This window comes from Lepidothrix coronata, unplaced genomic scaffold, assembly GCF_001604755.1.
Source record: "Lepidothrix coronata isolate B3197 unplaced genomic scaffold, Lepidothrix_coronata-1.0 Scaffold234, whole genome shotgun sequence".
Classification (NCBI taxonomy): domain Eukaryota; kingdom Metazoa; phylum Chordata; class Aves; order Passeriformes; family Pipridae; genus Lepidothrix; species Lepidothrix coronata.
In genome coordinates, this window is record NW_016690414.1 from 638,959 (window position 1) to 658,362 (window position 19,404).

The following is a 19,404-nucleotide window of genomic DNA, read 5'->3' on the forward strand; positions in this document are numbered from 1 at the left end:
GGTGCCAGATGGAGAGAAAAGGCCTCCTGCCTCTCCCCATAGTCTGCTGCACCCTGCTGCCCTCAGGTCAGCCGCCTCCCAAGTACCCACTGCTGCTCTCTCTCCCTCCAAGCTCATGCTGCATTTACTTGAATCCCAGCCAGCTTTTATTTTCGAAGCCTGTAGAAACTTAGAGTCCGAGGGTTATCTTAGACTTGCCTATTTAGAATAGAGAAACCACTTTTAATTATCTTACATTTGCTGTGGGACAGGTCTGCTAAGCACTGGATGTGCAATGGCTTTTTATTGGACTCTTTCTTCTATGCTCTGAGTGCCCAGGGAGGTCTTACCTTAAAAGAGTTAATATTGATCTATTTATTTCTTATTGTATTTTAACAAACATACATCATGCAAATATCAGAAGGCTGCTTGGGTCCTGAGTCATCTTGTGTTTCAGTAAACATATTTTACTGAGTCCGGGACTCTTCTAAATACTGGACTCAGAAACCTGCAGCTGGTGTTGTGACAGTTGTTGGCTTTCAGAGAATCAAACACAGGCAGGCTGAGAAATATTTGCTGCTCCTTAACCCTCTTACCTTAGTTTCCTGCTGCATTTAACATCTGAGTAAACTCCCTTTATGCAGCTAAGATGTCCAGTGACCTGAATAAGACGTGTGCTGAGAGATGAACTCAGCAATTAGACCTTACGGTTTGTATTTCAAATCAAATCCTTGCAGGGAGTGAAAGAGGTGAAATTTTCTTTTATTTACCTGATCATCAGTGCCACAACATCAATACTAATGTGAAAATATTAAAGGGTGTGCAGTGAATATACTTGTCTGCATCTGTGTTCTAATCAAGAGCATATTGAAGCTAATAAAGAGATGGTGACTGGCAAAGATGGGAGATGATTCAGACATCAAGTGATGATCTCCTGCTGTTCCAAGTTTGTATTAAGCATTAATTTTCAGCTATTCCACAAAAAATTAAATGTGTAAAGCAAATTTTAAAATATAATCACATTTGTGCATTTAAAACAGATCCGGCCTTTTAGAAAAATTCAGTATTTTTATTGTAACTGATCCTTTAGATAGCTCAAAACTAAACCTGTCTGTAAGACAAAACTGCTCTAAAAATGTGTTCATCATCCATATGTCTGAGCAGGAGAAAATCACTCAGTACCTGACCTTCAGTGACAACAGACTGAGGCATCTCTGGGAACTAAAAAACCTCTTCAGTTAAAGGTTTCTGCACTCGAAGTATCACAGAAAATCCTCTTGGTCTCAGTGGGACCAGGTGTCAGCAGATGCACTAGAACTGGGTGCTTGGAGAATGTAACAGGAGGTGACAAAAGCTGTGTCTGCAAAGTGCCAGCCCAGAAGAACCTGTTTGACAACCACTGATCCTAAAACCTCGACAGCAGGCTCCCATCACCAAGGGCCCGGTGACCATGGTTTGATTTGTCTGATCCCAAGGGCTCAGGAAGGATTCCCACCCACATCCAGTGCTCACCAACATCATTAATATCCTGTGTGGGGAGCCATGAATGGGTAGAACTAATGAGGTCCATCTTTTTATGAAAACGTGTGCTAATGGGACACATTCCTAGGGATTAGAGCCTTTCTTTCTTCCTGTAAAAATTCAGGAATTTCCTAAGACCCTCCAGTCCTTGCCCAGGCAATCCTCTGTTTAGTTTGCAGCAAAATAGGGATTCTCAAAAAATGGGATTCTTCAACTGGGTCTGGATTCTTCACCAGGGAGAAGAAAAATGCATCTTTCATAGGACCCTACAGAGTTCATGGAGCACATTCCATTTTCATCCAGCTCTCAAATCTGTAACAACCTTCTCTCTCCAGGATTACTTCTGACTCTCCTTGTCTTCTCATTGCACTTGAGAGGAGAATTTGGACTGTTGGATTTTGCCATGGCACAGCAAACATCTCACACTCTTTTCCTTCAGAAGAAAATGGCACGGCATCTCTTATGTTGAGGCATTAAACTGGCAGCTCTGGAGTTCCTCTGTTTATCCATAGCGCAGGTTTACTGCACACAGGCAAATATATAATATATATAATAATTTTGCACATCAGATGACCCCTCAGAGCAGGAGACCATCACTTTCAACTTAGGGGAATATTAGGGGAAACAGAGCCTATAAAGTTTATGAAAGTTGGTGTCCTTGAACCTTTCACCAGCACTAAGCTCTAGTGTTTAGATAAAAGCAAACCAACCAGCAGTGCTGGTTTGGGTATCCTTTATATGAAGCACATGCCCAGGTTTTCCACTGGGCCACTGGCTAAGCTTATGATCAGAAAGCCAGAATATATGATTTTAAACCTCTGGGCTTAATTCAATTCTTAGATACTTAAGTCTATCAGTGCTTCAGTGAAGCCAGTTTAACAGCATAACTGGGAACCCTTCTGGAGGCTTTAATGTACGTTACCCTCGATCTTCTGTAATAGCTTCTTCAAACTTTTTGGGGGTTTTTTTGTGAGTGTTTCACTCAGAGCGAGTCAGCAACAAAACATTCACTGAAATTTGCCCAGCACTTTGGAGGGGAAATGCATTGCTATTTCATTTCTTATTATTGCTGTTACATAACTTAATTTCCCAAGGTGGGAATAAAAGTAGGGAGAGAATTGGAATGACTTCTCAAAGGGCTCATCAGCCCCTCCAGGAACACAGTGTGTTCTGTCCTATCCATACCTGCTACAAAAGGCAGCTACTCAAACTTTGGGTTAGCCTGAGGGGTGATTTTCCTAACAGTGTAAGGAAATGATGTATTGGATAGAGAATCCACATTCTAGAAATCTCTTTCTCTGCATTTCAGGAGATACCCTGAAAACCAGATATGCACTCTCAGTTCTGTGAAGAACACATGAACTTCCACTTCGATGAAGAATTTTGCTTTAATCAATATGGATTATAGAGTTTGTTTTGAATAAATTAATAGAGACAATTATGTTCCAGGACAGGCTGACATTGCTAGCAGTTCCCACAGGCACTAAAGAGAACTGTCAACACCCAAAAGGCAAAAAATGTGGCCAAAGAAACATTTTTTAGTCATCTGTAGTGATGCATTTGCTCGGCTCCTGCTCCGAGTTCCCTGTCGCCCTGTTAATGCTCCGATGTCTCTCCGTGCCTGATTAAAGAGCCACGTGACTGCTCTGCCTGTTAATTCAGATCCTCAGCCCCAGTGAATCTGTGACCCCACCTTGAATCCCATGTGCCTGGTTTTTGTCTAATGCAACCACCCTGAGTCCAGTGCTGCCACTGCTTTACACAGACAGAGGGGTCTAACCCTGCGCTGGAAGAACTGAGACCAGAACTCTGGATCACATTCCCTTGTGCCAGACATGTCATTCTGTGGAATTACACTGGTTAAAACACTTTTCTGAGTAGAACTGTTCCAATAATGCAATAGTTCCAATGGTTCTTATGATGGCAAATGGATTTTTCAAATCAGCTGTGGCAAGATTTGGGCCAAACTCTAAATTAATGTGATACTTTTATTTTTCAGACTAGGGAACATTTGACTGTGATAATAATGTCAGGGGAAACCCACAGCTAGTAAAATGGCATCCTGTGTGTTCAGTGTCCTGTGTAGGGCAGCATCATGAGCTTATCAAACTTTTATAGCTTAACATTTCAGCTTGGATACTTTGGTAAGCTTCCCTCTAACCTCGGAGCATATGAGTGGAGAAGATAGTCCTCTCTGAATTTAAATGTACAAAACAGCCCTTTTGCCTGGACATGTTCCTAAATGCTTTCTTTTGGGCTTTCAGCAGTGCTGATCTTGTTGATATTAAACTCATGGCTTTTCCCCTGGCATGTGATATTCTGCATTGCATAACGTGGCCTCAGAGGTAAAAGGCTTGAACAAGAAAATAAGGAGGTCAGCTACAAACTACGTATTTACTCTCGCTTGTTCTTCCTCAGTTCATTTTTATTTTTTGTTTTGGCCCAAACATTGCACAGCATCTTCATAAAATACAGGTATTTATAGCACTGAGTGGCTCAAATGAGCACTGGTCAGTGTAAATTAGCCATGCTGCCTGGGTACACTGGGCACCACAGAGCAAACTGGGGTTTGGAATCTGCCATTCCAGCACGGAGCTGCCTTAGGGCAAAGCTGTGGCTGCTTTTGTAACAGCCACTCACCGCTTCTTGCTTCCTCTGTTGTGCCAGGACTGGAAAAATCAGCTTCTTGCAAAGCTGGGTTATAAAACCAAGCAGCAGTTCCATATATGGTTTTCCTTGCTGATGTTCCCTGGGAACATCAGGGCTTAGTCTCCAAACTCAGACTGGTCGTCCTGGGCAAGGAAGGCATGATCCTTTGGGACATGCCCCCCAGACAGTGACCTACAATTCATCATGAAGCACACCTTCTGCTGCTACAGGGCTTCCCTGGGTGGACAACACTGTTCTGACTCAGGAAGGAGTCAAGTCAGTCTGTTTATTCTGTATTTTCCTGGTATCTAACAGAGTGGAGCCAACCACGAGAGGACTCCATACATATGTATATAGCAATAATGCATAGACATGGGGGCGTCCTTTTCCTGAGAAAGGAATAACATATTTGCTGTATCAGAAGGATAAAGTAAAAAGCACTCTGTCACTGAGAAAGAATATTTTCTATCTCTACCCACTAGACAGGTTCTGCTAAGTAAGGGAGTATAATTGGATTTCTGGGGTCTATTAAATCATAGCCGTGCGAGTTCGATTTCAAAGACTCTCATCATTTGTCTTTTCAGTATAAAATCTCTCACTCCCTAAATGCTTCATTCTTTTAAAAGTACCTGGGAGATGGGATCAGAATAACCAACCAGCTGTTTAGACCACAGAAGGATATTAAAGGTCTTTGATAGTCACATTAGTGAAAATAATATGCAACTCATTTTAGAAGAACTCCCTTGACTGCTCAGTGCTGGTTTTAGCAACTTCTCTATTTGGACAGGGAGATATTGTAGCATCTGAATAAACGCCAGGTCCAGAGAGATGCTGAGCTCTTCCAAGAAGCTCTACAGCCCTCCATAAATTCAATGGTAAATTCAACAGTCCCAGTTCTCCTCCCACTTTGCCATTTGCCATGATTTAATGCTGAAATCCCAGTGGCATTCGCAATATGCTGGTTCAATATGTTAGGAAGACTCAAGCAGTGCACAGGTCACACAAACACGGCTCAGGAGAGACAGGGCTGATATTTACTGATGGCTTGGCCCTGAGCAAGTCACTTCCCTTTCCTGTGCCTCTCCTTCTTCCCACTCATCATCTGCCTTGTCTATTTAGATCACAGGCATTTTGGGGCAGCAGGCTCTCCTGCATGGTGTTGGGGGGGTACCCATACAAGACTGTTTTCCATGTCATCAAATTGGTTTCAACAGGAGCTGCATCCAGCACACAGTTGACACAAAGTGATGGTCAGAAATGGTGTGTCCAGGGAATTGTGCAGATAAAAGGGACAGATTGCTCATGAGACAAAAGCATGTTTCGGCTGCAAGGGGCCCGGATCTGAAGTGTTTGTGGAGGAGAAGTGATGCTGACTATGCTCAGTGACCCATCTGTCTGTCTGTACATGGAAATTTAATTTTGTCTCCACTGGACTCCACTGATCTTCACAGTCATGATTGATTCCAAGGCCACTCAGCCTACGGCTGGGATTGTGCTTGTTCCTGAATGTGGGACCTGATGTAATTTTCTTCCCCTTGTCTCCTCTGGAGACTCCTCTGCTTGTCAGGAGTACTGGGACTGTCAGTGCTGATGACCCTGATTAAAAATGTCACCAGCTCCAGCGCCAGGGCTCACATGGCATCTAAAAATAATATGTCCTGTCAGGCGGCAGCAAAGTTTTCCACCACCTGATGGCTGAACACTTGAAGCTAAACTGAGTTTGAGATTTTCCAACTTTTAAACCCCTTTGTTGTGAAGAGGGTGAAATACAGCCTGACTGAATTGTTTTTTCTCTTCTGGGACTGACCCCTCCAGGCAGGTGGAAGCTGTAGTAGCTGTGAGGACTGAGCCGGGATCCCCTTCCTTAGCACTACAGAAAATCAGAGAACTCCCTGTTCCAAAGCAGTCAATCTAGGACATCTCACGAGCCTTGAAATCCTGATAAATATTTCAGAGATACATAAAGAAGTGGCATTTAAATACTGTGACTGGTGTTCTATAAAAATAGCTCAGGGTGTTTATGGAGAGGGAAGTATTTAGAGACAACAGGGCAAGGGCCCTGAGGGCCTTTCTCACCTTCCCTGTTTGCAGTGCTAGGGCAAGGACAAGAGAGAGGTGCCAGCACGAGGCTCCTGGAGCTCTGCAGCACCTCAGCCACTTGTCCCTGACTCCAGGTCACCTTCAGAGGCTGTGCCTTTGCTTTATCTCCAGTATCCCGTCTCAATGGATACTCAGGTATAGGCAAACCAAACCAGTGCCTCAGCTGCTGGCCTGCCGTGGACACTTGGCAGCCAGGGCACAGCATCTTGAATGGCCCTAGTAAGGGGTAGGGATAAGGAGGGACAGAGTGGCACATAAAGCCATGGACGTGCCTTAGCAATGTGAGTTATTAAAAAAGCACTTCCAGCATCAGACTCTCCATCACAACAGAAGTGCAAATAAAATGCAAGTCCTTACCTCTTCGACAAGCTGCAGCATTCGACGGGTGCTCTCCAGGGACTGGAATGAAACAGAGGAAAATGTGCTTAGATTTGGCAAGTTATGCTTTCCAACACTGATGTGCAGGCTCATGCTGACACCATGTTTTTCCTACACTCTTTGCCTTCCCCCCCAAATCAGGCCAGCAGCAGGGCACTGGTGATTTCTCCATCTCCAGCTCTCCATTAGGACTCGCTAATGCAGCAATTCCCACTGCATCCTGAGGCAGCTGCAGTCTCCAGGGCTTGTGGTCCCCTTGCTCACACACTGCGGCGGTGCTGCTTGGAACAGCTGGTGTTCCACTTTAAAAATAGTCTGTGGTTTTCAGCTATGACTTTTCAGGGACTTAATTGGTGACTTTTAACATTTAATAGGTTTGACAAATCGAAGGAATCCTCAGAAAATATTAAATTGCTGCTTTTTGCTCTGAGGCCAGTCAAATTGATGCACAATCTAATTCCTAAACCAAACTCACGATCAATAAATGCCTTAATCTTGACTAAACACAACATTAAATTTCACCCCAGCTCATCTCATTTCCAATTCTGCTTTCAGTGTGAAGCTGACGGAAAAGCAGAATCAGCCCTAGAAATCCTTTTGCCGGCTGCGCTCCTATTCCTGGATGTGTCTTTCACACCAGCCCCAGCCCCAAGCTCCCAGTTTAGCTGCTGGTCTCACCTCATCGGCGAGCTGGTCCGCGCGCCGCTGCATTTCTTCCAACTCATTGCGCATATCCGCGTCCTCCGCCATCTTAGCTGTGGGTGTGTTTGTGGACGCCGCAGATCAGGGATTTGTGCTCAGCTGCTTGTGAGCCTGGAAGACACAAAGGAGAAGAAGCTGTGTGGTTAGGCTCCCTGGCTCGCTGAGTCCTGCTGAAATGTCAGTCCCACAAAAGTGCTTTAATTACAGGAGTGCCCTCACCCAAACTCTCTCGTTCTGGATGGTAATTCCTGCATAGTGGAGAGCACACGGGGTTGCTCAAGGTGCTGCTTTATTCCTGTGTTATTAATCACTCTTGAAGAACGAGGATGCACCCTCGTCATGTTCTTTGAGGAGAAAGCTTCCTTTTTACTTAACCTTTCAGATGTTATTCATATCAAAGCTGGAGGCTCAGGAGATGTTATTTGCTCCCAGAAACAGTCCTGAAACCCAATCATTCTTCTCTAGAATTAAAAGGCTTAATGTGAAGGAGGTCAAGGCTGAGTCTATGCCCCCGATGTCCTGTGTTTCAGCTGCATTGCTCAGAGGGCTGGATACTCAGCTAATACATTTGCAGAGAAATTAAAGACAATGAAACTTTGCAGATTTTTACGGGCTAATGACTTGTCCACCACGCTGTAGGTCAGGCTATGAAATGATATTTACAGCTAGACTAGGAAAAGTTGTCTTCCTGGGAGGATCCTTCATTTCAGGGGAAGCAAAGTGACCATAGGACCTAACTTGTGTTTTCAACTTCTCTGCAAAGTGGGTGAGATTCTGATCTCTTATCCCTCTTGACACAGAACAACACCACCAAGCCTATCCTAACCAGAGGTCAGGATGCAGCCCATTAGTTCTCCTTTGGGTAGGGTTTCTTTCTTGTTACAAACTCGAGCTAGCTCTGATTACTGAGCATGACTTGATTAAGAAAGGCGGGTCCTCCTACCATCTGTCAGATCTTTATAACAACACTGGCTTATTTCTTTGCTCGATTCAAGCATGGCATGTTGCTGCTCACTGAATGTTTACTGCAGGAAAACCTAATCCCAGGTGCAGAGGAGCTGTGGAAGTTGTGGGGGATGGCAAATAACCAGCCATAAAGCAGGTGCCATCAGGCTCAGTTACAGAAAGAGGACAAAAGCAGCCCCTTTCAGCAAAGCTGCTCTAAGAAGGCAAAACCCCAGGGACTGTTTTCTGTCCTGTCTTTGTGATATGTGCACCCTTTATGAAACAACATAAGTCAGGGCAGGTTTTAGCTCTAAAATCCTAACGGTAACAACTGTGTTTAAATGGAAGTTACTGTATATTGGAGATGAATCCATTCCTCACTTTGACTGTGCTCTCCATCAGGACCTCAGGAGTATGGGCTGAACAGGTACAGCTGGGTGGCAGCAGTATTTTCTCGACCACACTCTGTTTGCTTAGAATTGTGTAAGGAAAGCAGACAGCTCCTTGCATCTCCTCTGAAGCTTCAGCAGCAGATCTGCTGCTTTTCTTATCTAAGAGGGAATATGTGACCTTCATGCTTTCACATTAGCTGTGCCCTCACTCATGGTTGCTTTTCCTCTTTGAAGCTACAGCAGGAAGAAATCCATCTCCAAGAGTCAGCCCTGCAGCTACTGGCACAGCATCCTACTTTCATCACTGAGCACATCGCCACGTTCTTGTCAGAGGGAGCCTGGCATTTTGTGATGGGTCACACAATGTGTAGGAGCCCAAATGTCTGCTGGAGAAGGCCACCTGGCTCTGCCAGCTGCATGGTCACAGCGGTGAGAAGGACCAAGCTTAAAGCAACTCATCTGCAGCGCCGGCTGATGCAAAGCCAGAGCTTAATTTCATGGCTTATATTAAGGCTGGTGTCGGACACTTCAAGGATGTTCACAAAATGAGCTTTACAGAAAATGGTGCCCTCAGATGTTTAGGAGGAAAAGAGGAACCAGGAGCTGGTCTGTGCCTGACGGGCATGTGAAAGTGTGGGGATACTTTCGAGGCCACCCCAACCTTCCCACCCTGCCGCTGCACTCGTGGTGCCCTTTGTGGCACGTCAGGCAGCTCCAGGAAGACGCTGCTCCTGGTCACAAATGCAGCATGCTCAGCTGCGATAAAAAGAAGTTATTTCTGTAAAGAACCGTGCTCCAAACTCCTGTCCCACTTGGCACAGGCTGGCACCAGCACTGGTCACCGCTTCACAAATTGTGGGGTTTTTCCCAGATTGAGGCAAAGCCCCAGCATTGAAATATTTCTGGCGCGGCCTCTGTGACAGAATATCGAGATTAAGTCTGTGGACCTAATTTTTGAGCATCTAGTTAAAATATTCTCCTCTGCCTGGATCCTTGCCGAACCTGTGCTGGCAGAATAGCAGCACCGAGCTTTAGGAAAAACCAGGACAATTTGGACAGGACTTTGGGACTGATCTAATTGGTAAATACAAATAGCTATGAGGGGCAGGAAACTGGTTCTGTGCTATGTCTGCCTGGTAGCATCTCATGAGCTGTAAAGTGGGAGGTGATGCATCAGTGAGAGGGTGGGATGACAACAGGGTATTTGGTTCAGTCTCTAAGCATATCCAGTGTGAGCTGAATGATTACAGACGTGGAAGTGAGATGAGTGTTTCTACTGACAGTAATGAATAATAACAGGCTCTTGGTCAGTCACTGCAGATAATAAAAATTGCACAGAAAATTCCGTTCTCATGTAGATTACAGCCTGACTTTTGATCATTTCCCTATTTTTTTTTTTGATCACGAGCCAGTGGTGGTGATCGGTGGTGCAGAAAAGAAACAAAGTGGAAAAACACTGTCATATAATCATAGAATGGTTTAGGTTGGACAGGACCTTAAAGACCATCTGTTTCCAACCCCCCTGCCATGGGCAGGGACACCTTTCACTACACCAGGTTGCTCAAAGCCCCAATCCAACACTTCCAGGGATGGAGTGGCCACAGCTTCTCTGGGCAACCTGTTCCAGGTCTTGACCCCCCTCCTGGTAAAGAATTTCATCCTAACATTAATCTATACCTTCTCTCTCTCAGTTTGAAGCCATTGTCCCTTGTCCTGTCACTCCATGCTCTTGTGGGGTTTTTTTTTAGAGTTCCCCTTCTTGGTTAGTTAGAACCATCAGTTGGCATCTTAGTGACAGAAGCCTCTTATTTTGCATCAAGCTAAAAAAAATGTCAGGGCTTGTAACCAGAGAGATGTTGTGCAGCGAGTGATCAGACTTGACAGGTTTATTGAGATTGTTTGGTATTTGTAAAGCACTTGGAATGGGTTGAGAAATAGCAAAAAGAATTCTTCCAGACAAGTCATTTTACATCAAGTTTTAGTCATAAACACAAGTGCCCTGCAGCTGTGCTGATTCAACTTTATTTAATAGAAAACCGTGCACAAGAATCAATAAAGGTTACTGATTTGCACACAGTATGATGAACTACATATATTTTGTAGATGGCAGGGAATAGGTTTAATTTTTTTTGCAGATTTTGCAATTTATAATGTGGAGTAGGACTTATTAGAGATAGGATTTTCCCTGAAAAGTCCTATTTAGGCTGAAACTCCTTTCCAGTGCCATGTATTTCCAACCACAAACCCTGTTATCAATAAAAAACCTGTAGAGAGAAGATTTATGCTTTGAAGGGAATTATTTCTGTAAAGTACAAATTAACAGTTTGCCCTCTGTGGTGTTTCTTAGGAACACCTACATATATATAAAATATTAAAACTGAGTGGTCTCAGGAATGGCCAAGAAAAGGTAAACCATAATGGATTTGCCCTCACTGATACTGGACAGACTTTCAAAAGCATAAGGCATCAGTCTGGCTTGGGCCCACTATAACCTACTCTTGTTGTAGTAGAACAGGAACAGGCCTAAAATACTATCCAGGACTTTTAGTGATAAATTCCATGTGGAATTTATATTTTTGATCCCAGACGATATTTTTCATTCTGTTCTCATTTAAGTTTATCTAAACTAAGTATCAAAACCCTATCATTGCCTTAGGAATTTTAACATAACTGGAATAAACTCTCTGAAACGTACTCTGTACTTTTAACTTCAACTACATTTTATTTTGTCTGCGGTCCCTGCAGACATGACAGATCAGAAAAACCAAAGTAGGGATCTAATATGTTAAGCAATATAGATCTAAAACTTTGATTAAAAAAATATAAGAGTTGCTACAGAAGTTGCATCTCTCCATTCAATTTGTGTTTCTAGTTGCAATAATTGCCTTCACAAATGTCTTCTACACAATGCAATTAACTCCAGGCACTTGGGTGACTTACATCAAATCCTCTGTGAGGTGGTCTCATGTGTTACACCCGTGCTTGCACAGCTGACTAAATGGTAAAGAAAAATAGAAAGAGAGACCAGCTAATGGAAAGGCATTGCCTATTGTACTTTGCATTCTGCATCTGCTATTTTAGCCGTGCTAAGATGCAATGAAGAATCTTATAGCAAGAACATTATATAATCTGTATGGAGTTCTACTGAAGGCTAGGAGAGACCTACATCCATCCCCAGAGGAAGAGAGATACAATGAGTGACCTTTGAAAGCAAATATTTGCTTCCCAGTGGTATAAACACTCCAGTGCAATAAATACAGGAAAATGAAAATGCTGCAGTTTACTGTGGTGAAAGCAACACAGCAATAAAATGTTCTTTTTTAAAGCACTCACCCTGTTATTAAAGGACACATCTATTCTTCCTGTGGATATTTGTAGCCAGAGGATGACTGCATTGGCATATTTTACTAAAAAAGTCAGGGTCAGTCAATACCAGCACACTGGCCATGTCTTTCACCACCTTCACCACCCTTCCCTAGAGGGGCTCTTGGTGGCTGGATTATAGGAAATGTGCTGGCATTAACCCCAAAGCTCAGTGTGGCCCAGGAACTGCCTGCTAACACCAGCAGGAAATGAAATTACACTGCAGGTGAGACCCTGCTGCAAAAGGGTGCTTGGAAACCAAGACCTGTGTGTGCTGCTGACACCAGCAGGTTCTCCCTGAAATTATGTTGAGGATGGAGTGTTCGAAGGCAGATCCCAACAGAAAACCAGGAAAGGGATGTGTGTGCTGTCCACAGTTGGTGGGACAGGCAACAGCTGGTGAGAAATGATTTAAGACCCTTGGAAGTATAATTTTATGGATCATGGGCTCGGAGCAGTGGCCCTCACAAGCTCTAACTTTTCTGACTTCTGTCATCTCCATCTTCTTTCACCCAGGGCTTACCACAATTAATACTGTCTATAACTAAACATGCCCTGCCTTTGCTCTTATTGCATTTTAATTGATCTGAAAGCACTCGGAGAAGAAATCAGGTAATTCTGTAATGAAAAACCCTATTTAAAGATTTTATGATATGGCATAAAATGTAACAATGAAAAATTACTACGAACTGTTATTTAGATTTAAATTCTAAATAGCTTTGAAATAAAATCTTGAGGGAAGTCTGCTTTTTATATCACTTCTGCAGCACATCCTATTGCCTGGATGTAGTTTATTCACAAGATTTTCAGCAAAGTTCTCATTTCCAAAGAAACTCCTTTGTAATGTTTGTGTTACTGATTAAGCCAAGAAGCTGCCTCTGTGTTTCCATAGGATATGTTATTTCTAATCCATGGCACAGACACCTCATCTCTCCCCTGCTGTTGTCCCACAGCATGTTGCTTCAAACCTTTAGGCCCAGCTCCACGGCCCAGGCTGACAGAGCACAGTGATAACCAACTTCACTTTGAATTTTTACTGCATAGTCAGTAAAGAATAATTCCTACTGGTGAGGGCCTGTAAGGGAGTGACTTTGGAAAAGACAGGCACTGAGATCTTGCCAATCTGAATTCAGGAGAAGCAGGTAATTCCTAGTTTGTTACCGTCTTCCTGCATTGCCTCAGGCACTTTATTTTACTCCCAGGGCTCACTTGCTTTGCCTGCAGACAGGTCTCTGGAGCTGCAGGAAATGCTGGAGATATTTGATTTCCTGCTGCTGGCTCTATCTGTCAGCATCGTGCAGATGTCTTGGGTACCCTCTGATGGGAATGCTTGTCCGTGTTTAACAGCTGAATCTGTCTCCCATCCACACAACACAGATGAAATCCTTCTTTTCCTTCCTATCTTGCCCTTTTTTTTGTCCTACTTAAATTTCAGGTGTTTCAGGGCATGGACTGGCACTTGGTTTGGGGTCCAGGACAACTGGGACTTTCAGATAAATGCTAATGAGCATGATCTCACATTCTCTGTGTCAGAACCCGTACTTAGGATCAAGAACTTTCTAGTCAGAGGCCAAAATGAAGATTTTGAAGTATAAATAGACAAAATTATGACTCCTGACTATGTGCTGAATGTGTTAGAAAAAACAGTTGGAAAACAGTCTTCCTAGGGGCTTGTGTTGTTATAATGGCAGAAAAGCTCAACCAAATGATTTCTGAATGTGAATGCAATTAGGCAGCATAGAAGTGCCAACAGAGGAATTACTTCTTGCAGACACAGGCACCTCTGCCCCTGCTGTCCCCTGATCTCGAGTGGGTGAAGGAGGGGATTGTGTGTATCTGCAGCACAAGGGGTGTGTGGGCACAACTGCTCTGTGCCTCCACCATCTGCAAATAGGCAGGTTATGAGCAACACATCCCACAGTTCCCCCCGGGCACTGCAGCCGGGGGCAATGGCTGGTGGGAAAGGTTGCTGCTGAGATCTCGGAGAAGAACAATCCACCATAAATGAAACGCCTGGAGCCACCCCACCCCAATCCCAATCCAACACAAATCATTGTTGTCCTGTCAGCTGTCAGACACACGGCTGCTCCACCAGGCTCCAAGACGTGCCTGTGGCTTTACCAGGCTCCTGCACGGAAAAACAATAAAGCACAGAGCAGCCATTTAGTAACAATTTCACCTCAGAGTAATAACAACTTGACTTTCTGTCCCTTTTGCTGCTGAAAGAAAATAAACCCCTCCCTGTGTTACCCCTTTGCAGTCGTTTTTACACCTATGTACCCACACGTTTTGTGTTTTTTTACTTTCCAACAGCAACAGAAAAACATTGAAGGCAAAATGTTTGTTCTGTTTGTCTGGGAGAGCAACCAGCCAAGAGTGGTGGAGGGTGAAGAGAGAAACCTTCTTACCAGGAGTGATCAGAGACCTGGACTGAACCGGCTGCTGTAAGTCTAATTCCCTGTTATTACAGCTACCTGCCTCCTACAGCTTCATTTATAATTTAGCAAGCTATATCCTATGATTCCCTAATTTTATTGTGTTCCCAACTAGTTCTGAGTCCAGTACCCAGAAAATATTTCACTTCTAGCACAAATTAATTCACAGCCAGAAAACAGCAGCTTGTTCCTGTGCTGCTGTTGTCTTGTGGCTTAAATAGTTTCTCTCCTTCCCTGCTCTCTCTTTCTCTGAGGTTTCAGCATTTCTTATGACGTGAAAGATCAGACTCCATCAGTCCTTTCCTGGTAGATGGGCTGTTTGCCACCCTGATCATCCCACCAGCTGTTGGTTGTGCTGGTTTCATTTGAATTAGTCTTCTCTGGAAAAGGGTGGCTGGCATTTCACGAGGAATTTTAAATAAGGATATGGGCTTTGCTCAAAGGGCTTGGTGCTTCCCCGTCCTTCCAGGAGATACCTGCTCCAAAATATCCTACAACCTCACTTGCCATTGGCATAGCTGGGTCTTGGTGGCTCAGGACAAGAAATCCAGGTATTAGCAGAGAGGATTAAACAAAATGTCTTGACTTGTGACAAAGCTATTTGCATTCTGTGGCCAGAATCCTGGAGAAAAACTAAAGGCATCTGCTTAGCTGGAGGATGAGATTTCTGACTGTGTCATGATTTTCAGTAAAACTCACTCCCTGAATATGTTCAAGTCTTAGAATATTCACTCACCATCACGGCAGCAATGACGAGCAGTCAGCCTTTCCTTCATTATATTCAGCCTGGGTTTCTTTACACTGCTCCTAAGCCACTAAATCTGATTAACGGCCAATTTTAGAAGCCAGTGGTGAAAGTCACGCCCCATTTCCACTTGGAGGAAGTTTCCCCACTGCCTTTAGTGGGGTCAGACTTGCAGGTGGAGCTCCCAGGCAGACACGTGCTGGGAAATGCTGGCAGTGTGTGAAAAGGGGGTGTGTGAGTGTGAGTGTGTAACCGTCTAACAGGAGCGCTTGGTGTCTGAAATGCTTTTCTGCCAAATTTTCCTGGGGCTTTACCTTGCTCCCCTCTGTTTCTCTTAGATTACTAGATGCATAGATAAATGGTAGGGAAATATAAAATGAAATTACTGCAAGACATTTATTGAGGGATTCAGAAGAAAGCAGGGAATGAGGAAACTGCATGGCAAATTTTTGTGGGGAGTGTAAAGGGTGTTCCCAACAGGCTGCATGAGGACTTGTTCCATTTGCTGTTCCTGGGTTTGAAAAAGAAACCCTTCCCTCTGCACAGTCTTATAAAGAGTGCCCAGAGCTCCTGGTGCAGCCCCTGCCTCCATCACACATCCAACCCTCTTGCACATCTCTGTATCACACACAGATCGAATCACTGGCAGAAAATGCAAACCAGTACAGCTCATCCTCAAATTTCCTATAATGATCCAAGAAAGCAGACTGACAGCTGAAGAAAGACATTTGTAGGCTAAATGGATGATGAAAAGGAAACCCACAAATTGGAGAAAGATTTTTATTTTTTTTAAGGCTAAATGGATGATAAAAAGGAAACTCACAAATTAGAGAAAGATATTCTTTTTTTTAGCCCAAATGGATGATGAAAAGGAAACCCACAAACTGGAGAAAGGTATTTTTAGGCTAAATGGATGATAGAAAGGAAACCCACGAGTATTACAGTAAGAAAAGGGAGCCCATTTGCATTGGCCTGTCACAAAGTAGAGCTAATTTCTGCTGCATTTTGTGGAAGTCTGGAAGTCAGGGGGAAATTTTGTGGTAACTTTATTTAATTTGAAAGCGATCTTTTCAAATTAACTGGAGGGAGCAACGAGTAACTCCGCCATTAAAACAGACGTGAAATCCTTCATTTGTATGGTAAAACTTGGTGCTATCCTGTCTTTGCTAGTCCTGATGCTTTTAGGATTAGATGAGACAAGCCATGAGTCTAACTAGCACTTTGACAAGCTTAGCATGGAACAGCTGATGATTTTGATAGACAGGAAAATGTGGAAAAGAATTTTGTGGCGGAAGAACCATAATTCAGTATTTTAGTGTAAAAGATTGGCAGTGACATAGTTAACCCCATCAGCATCAGTGTTGTCATGGCTTTGATTTCAAAGCAATAGACGGGAATAAAGTGTTCCCCTGATGGTGTTTGTTACGGGCTGTCAGCACACTCAGCTGACATTTCATTGCTTTCTGCGTGGTTCGTGTTTGCAAGATTTCTCTGCCACCTACCCCTGCCCCTGGGCTGTATTACACCAGTAAGGACCCTAAATTCAACAGAAATGAAAGAAAGAAAATTAATGCAGCTATTACTACATATGAACATCTTAATAGGGGAGGAAAACTCTCTACACTGAGATCACGAGGGCATTAGGAATGTAAATAGACAACTTTTCCCCTCTTGACACTGTATGTGGTAAACAAAGCAATTCTTTATGTTTATAATACTCATCCTTTCCTTTCTGCCTGATGGTAAAAGCGTGGCCACGTTTCAAGCAATGGGGCTGGTATATTTTTAGCAGAAATCTTCTTTAACTAAGTCGTCAGAGTCAAATCAGCAGCTGACAAAATATAAGCATTATGAAACTGGGCTGATGGTGTTATTTGTAAAACTGGATTTTTAACTGAATGGCAGTTTTTTTCATCTATGAGGGACAGCAAAAAAAGATATTTAAGAAATTATCTCACACTCTTTGAGAGGAACTGCTATCCAAAATGTGTCTGAAAGGAGCTCAGGATTCTGTCTGCACCTCCCCATTACTGCCAGTGGGTTTTCTCTAGGGCAAAGGAGCTTAAAAAATGGACAAGCAAAACCAAAAAGAACAAGGTTGACCTTTCTGAGGGAGCTCAGAGTTACCCCCGGGGATGGCTTCGTGTTTTGCCAACCACCAGCCACGCTCTTGGCTCAGGCCTCGCTTTCTGCCACACCCAGGGCAGCCCAGCCCAACCCCTGGCTCCGCTCTCCTCTGCTTTGTGCTCCAGTCTCCACTGGGAACTTGAACTGTGGAAGCAGGATTAAAAGCTGAACAAGGTTCATGAACTTTGAAAAGCTTACTTCCTTTCAAGAAAAAAAAAAAAAGAAATAGCTATGGCCATGTTATAAAAAGAAAGGAGCCTACTTAGTTTGTAACTACCCTGATTCTCTGTTTATACAGAGGTGATACACAGATAGACGTGTGAGTACATAAAATGCAGGATAATATAAGGACACAGCAGAGTATCTTTTTTTAAATGCAGTTTATATAACAAAAAGGGCAGGGAACCCAGTTTTAAACCACTAAACCTTTTACAGATCTCAATTTTATTATTTCAGGGCTCTTTTATAGAGTCACAATAACAAAAAGTCCTGCTGCTGTTAAATGGCTCATCTCCCTGAAGTGAAGCTGGACCCATGACCAGTCCAGACACATTCCTGAAACCCTGCAGTGCTGCAAATGCTGCTCAGACAAGGGAGAGGATCTGGCTGCTCTCTTTACTGGGCACAAGTGGGACATGAAATGGGAAGATGCTAGTGTCATACCCACTGTTTGTCACTTAGATCAAAACCAATAAATTGGGAAGGACTGTTTGAGATGTATAGTTACAACGCACATACAGTTGTACAAGTCAAATATTGAAAGCATCTGACCTGACGGTTCTAGGCTAAGCAACAAATTGTTTTAGCCATAGGAATGCATAATAGCACCCCATGGATATGCAAAACTTATTCACTCGTTTTCAAAGGCCACTGCTGCTTTCTGATTCACACCTACAACTAATTCCTGGCTGCTACTCATTTTCCAGGAATCAGTAACAGAGATTCAAGAGGCCAAGGGTACACATGCACACCGGCTTCTGCTGGTGCAGGGTATGAAAACTTCTCATTATTTATTACAGGCTCATGAGGCTGCTTTTGAAACCTCTCTTTCTTCTGAAGTCCATTTCAGCCTTCACAGGCTGATGAAAAAAGCCCCAGCACGCTCCTCCAGTGCAGATTACCCAGACTTGCGGGCGAGGATTTAGCCGTCCTAATACAAGAGCACAACTTCTATTCTTTTTTTTTTCCTCCTTTCTTTTTTTGTTGACCAATCAATTCAACACCAGGCTGGATAGCGCCTCAAGGGCATCGCTTTCAACCACGTGATCGGCAGATTAACAGAGAGGCTGCAAAATCCTTTCCGCTCAAACTGTTTTAACAGAGGATCAAAATCTTTCTCTCTGCGTGGGGATTTTTATTTAGCTAGTTCTTTTTATTCAGTTTGCACATGTTTGTGAAGGAATTAAGGCCTGCAAGGACACGCAAGATGGTCTGGTTTGCTTTCTAACCTTTTCCTTTCAATTTGTATTTGGGAGTAGGAAGTTTTCCAGTTCCTGGTGGGAATGTTGCCTCTTCCCTGGGTCTTACAGTTGCATCATTGGTTCAATCTCCTAACAGATTATGGCCCTGAAAGGACAGAACTTAAAACATTTTGCAAAAGCTTCCCCTTTTCCCTGCTGTGGTTCTTTTTCTTATTAAGGGAGATAGATGTATTGAACCAGGATGATACAATCTGCAGGGGAAAGGTTTGGGAAAGACAGGACCTGGGTGAGTCCTGAGGGGACACGGGTGATTTACAGAGCTCTGCTGAACAATAAAACAAGAGATTAAATTTGATCACATGAATAAAATAAACAACAGTTAACTGTTTCTTGGCCACAGCAGTCTGGCTCTTGGGAAGTTGGTGTGCAAACTGCAACACAGAGGTACATGGGGGTTCCTGCTGAAATCCTTTATATTTAATGCCCAGATCCCTGAGGTGTGCAGGTACAACTGCTGGTGATGGCAAAGTGTTGTAGCACAGGAGCAGTTTTACTGGAGAAAACAGGACTCAAAAAAAACCCAAAACGGAGCAGAAAACCACACAGTCTTGTACCCATCCGAGGCACAAAAGCATACCTGGAGCTAC

The 19,404-nt window shown here is 43.6% G+C and overlaps 1 protein-coding gene across 2 annotated transcripts in view; it reads right to left on the reverse strand.

Annotated features, from left to right (window-relative positions):
- Positions 1-19,404, reverse strand: part of SNAP25 (synaptosome associated protein 25) — a 60,767-nt gene that overhangs the window by 21,203 nt on the left and 20,160 nt on the right. For both annotated transcript variants that reach the window (XM_017834550.1, XM_017834549.1), the window contains exons 2-3: positions 7,306-7,440; positions 6,607-6,648 (exon numbers count right to left, since the gene is read on the reverse strand). In XM_017834550.1, the coding sequence (XP_017690039.1) occupies positions 6,607-6,648; positions 7,306-7,377 (114 nt within the window). In that variant the 5' untranslated portion in view covers positions 7,378-7,440. The remainder of the gene's footprint in view (positions 1-6,606; positions 6,649-7,305; positions 7,441-19,404) is intronic.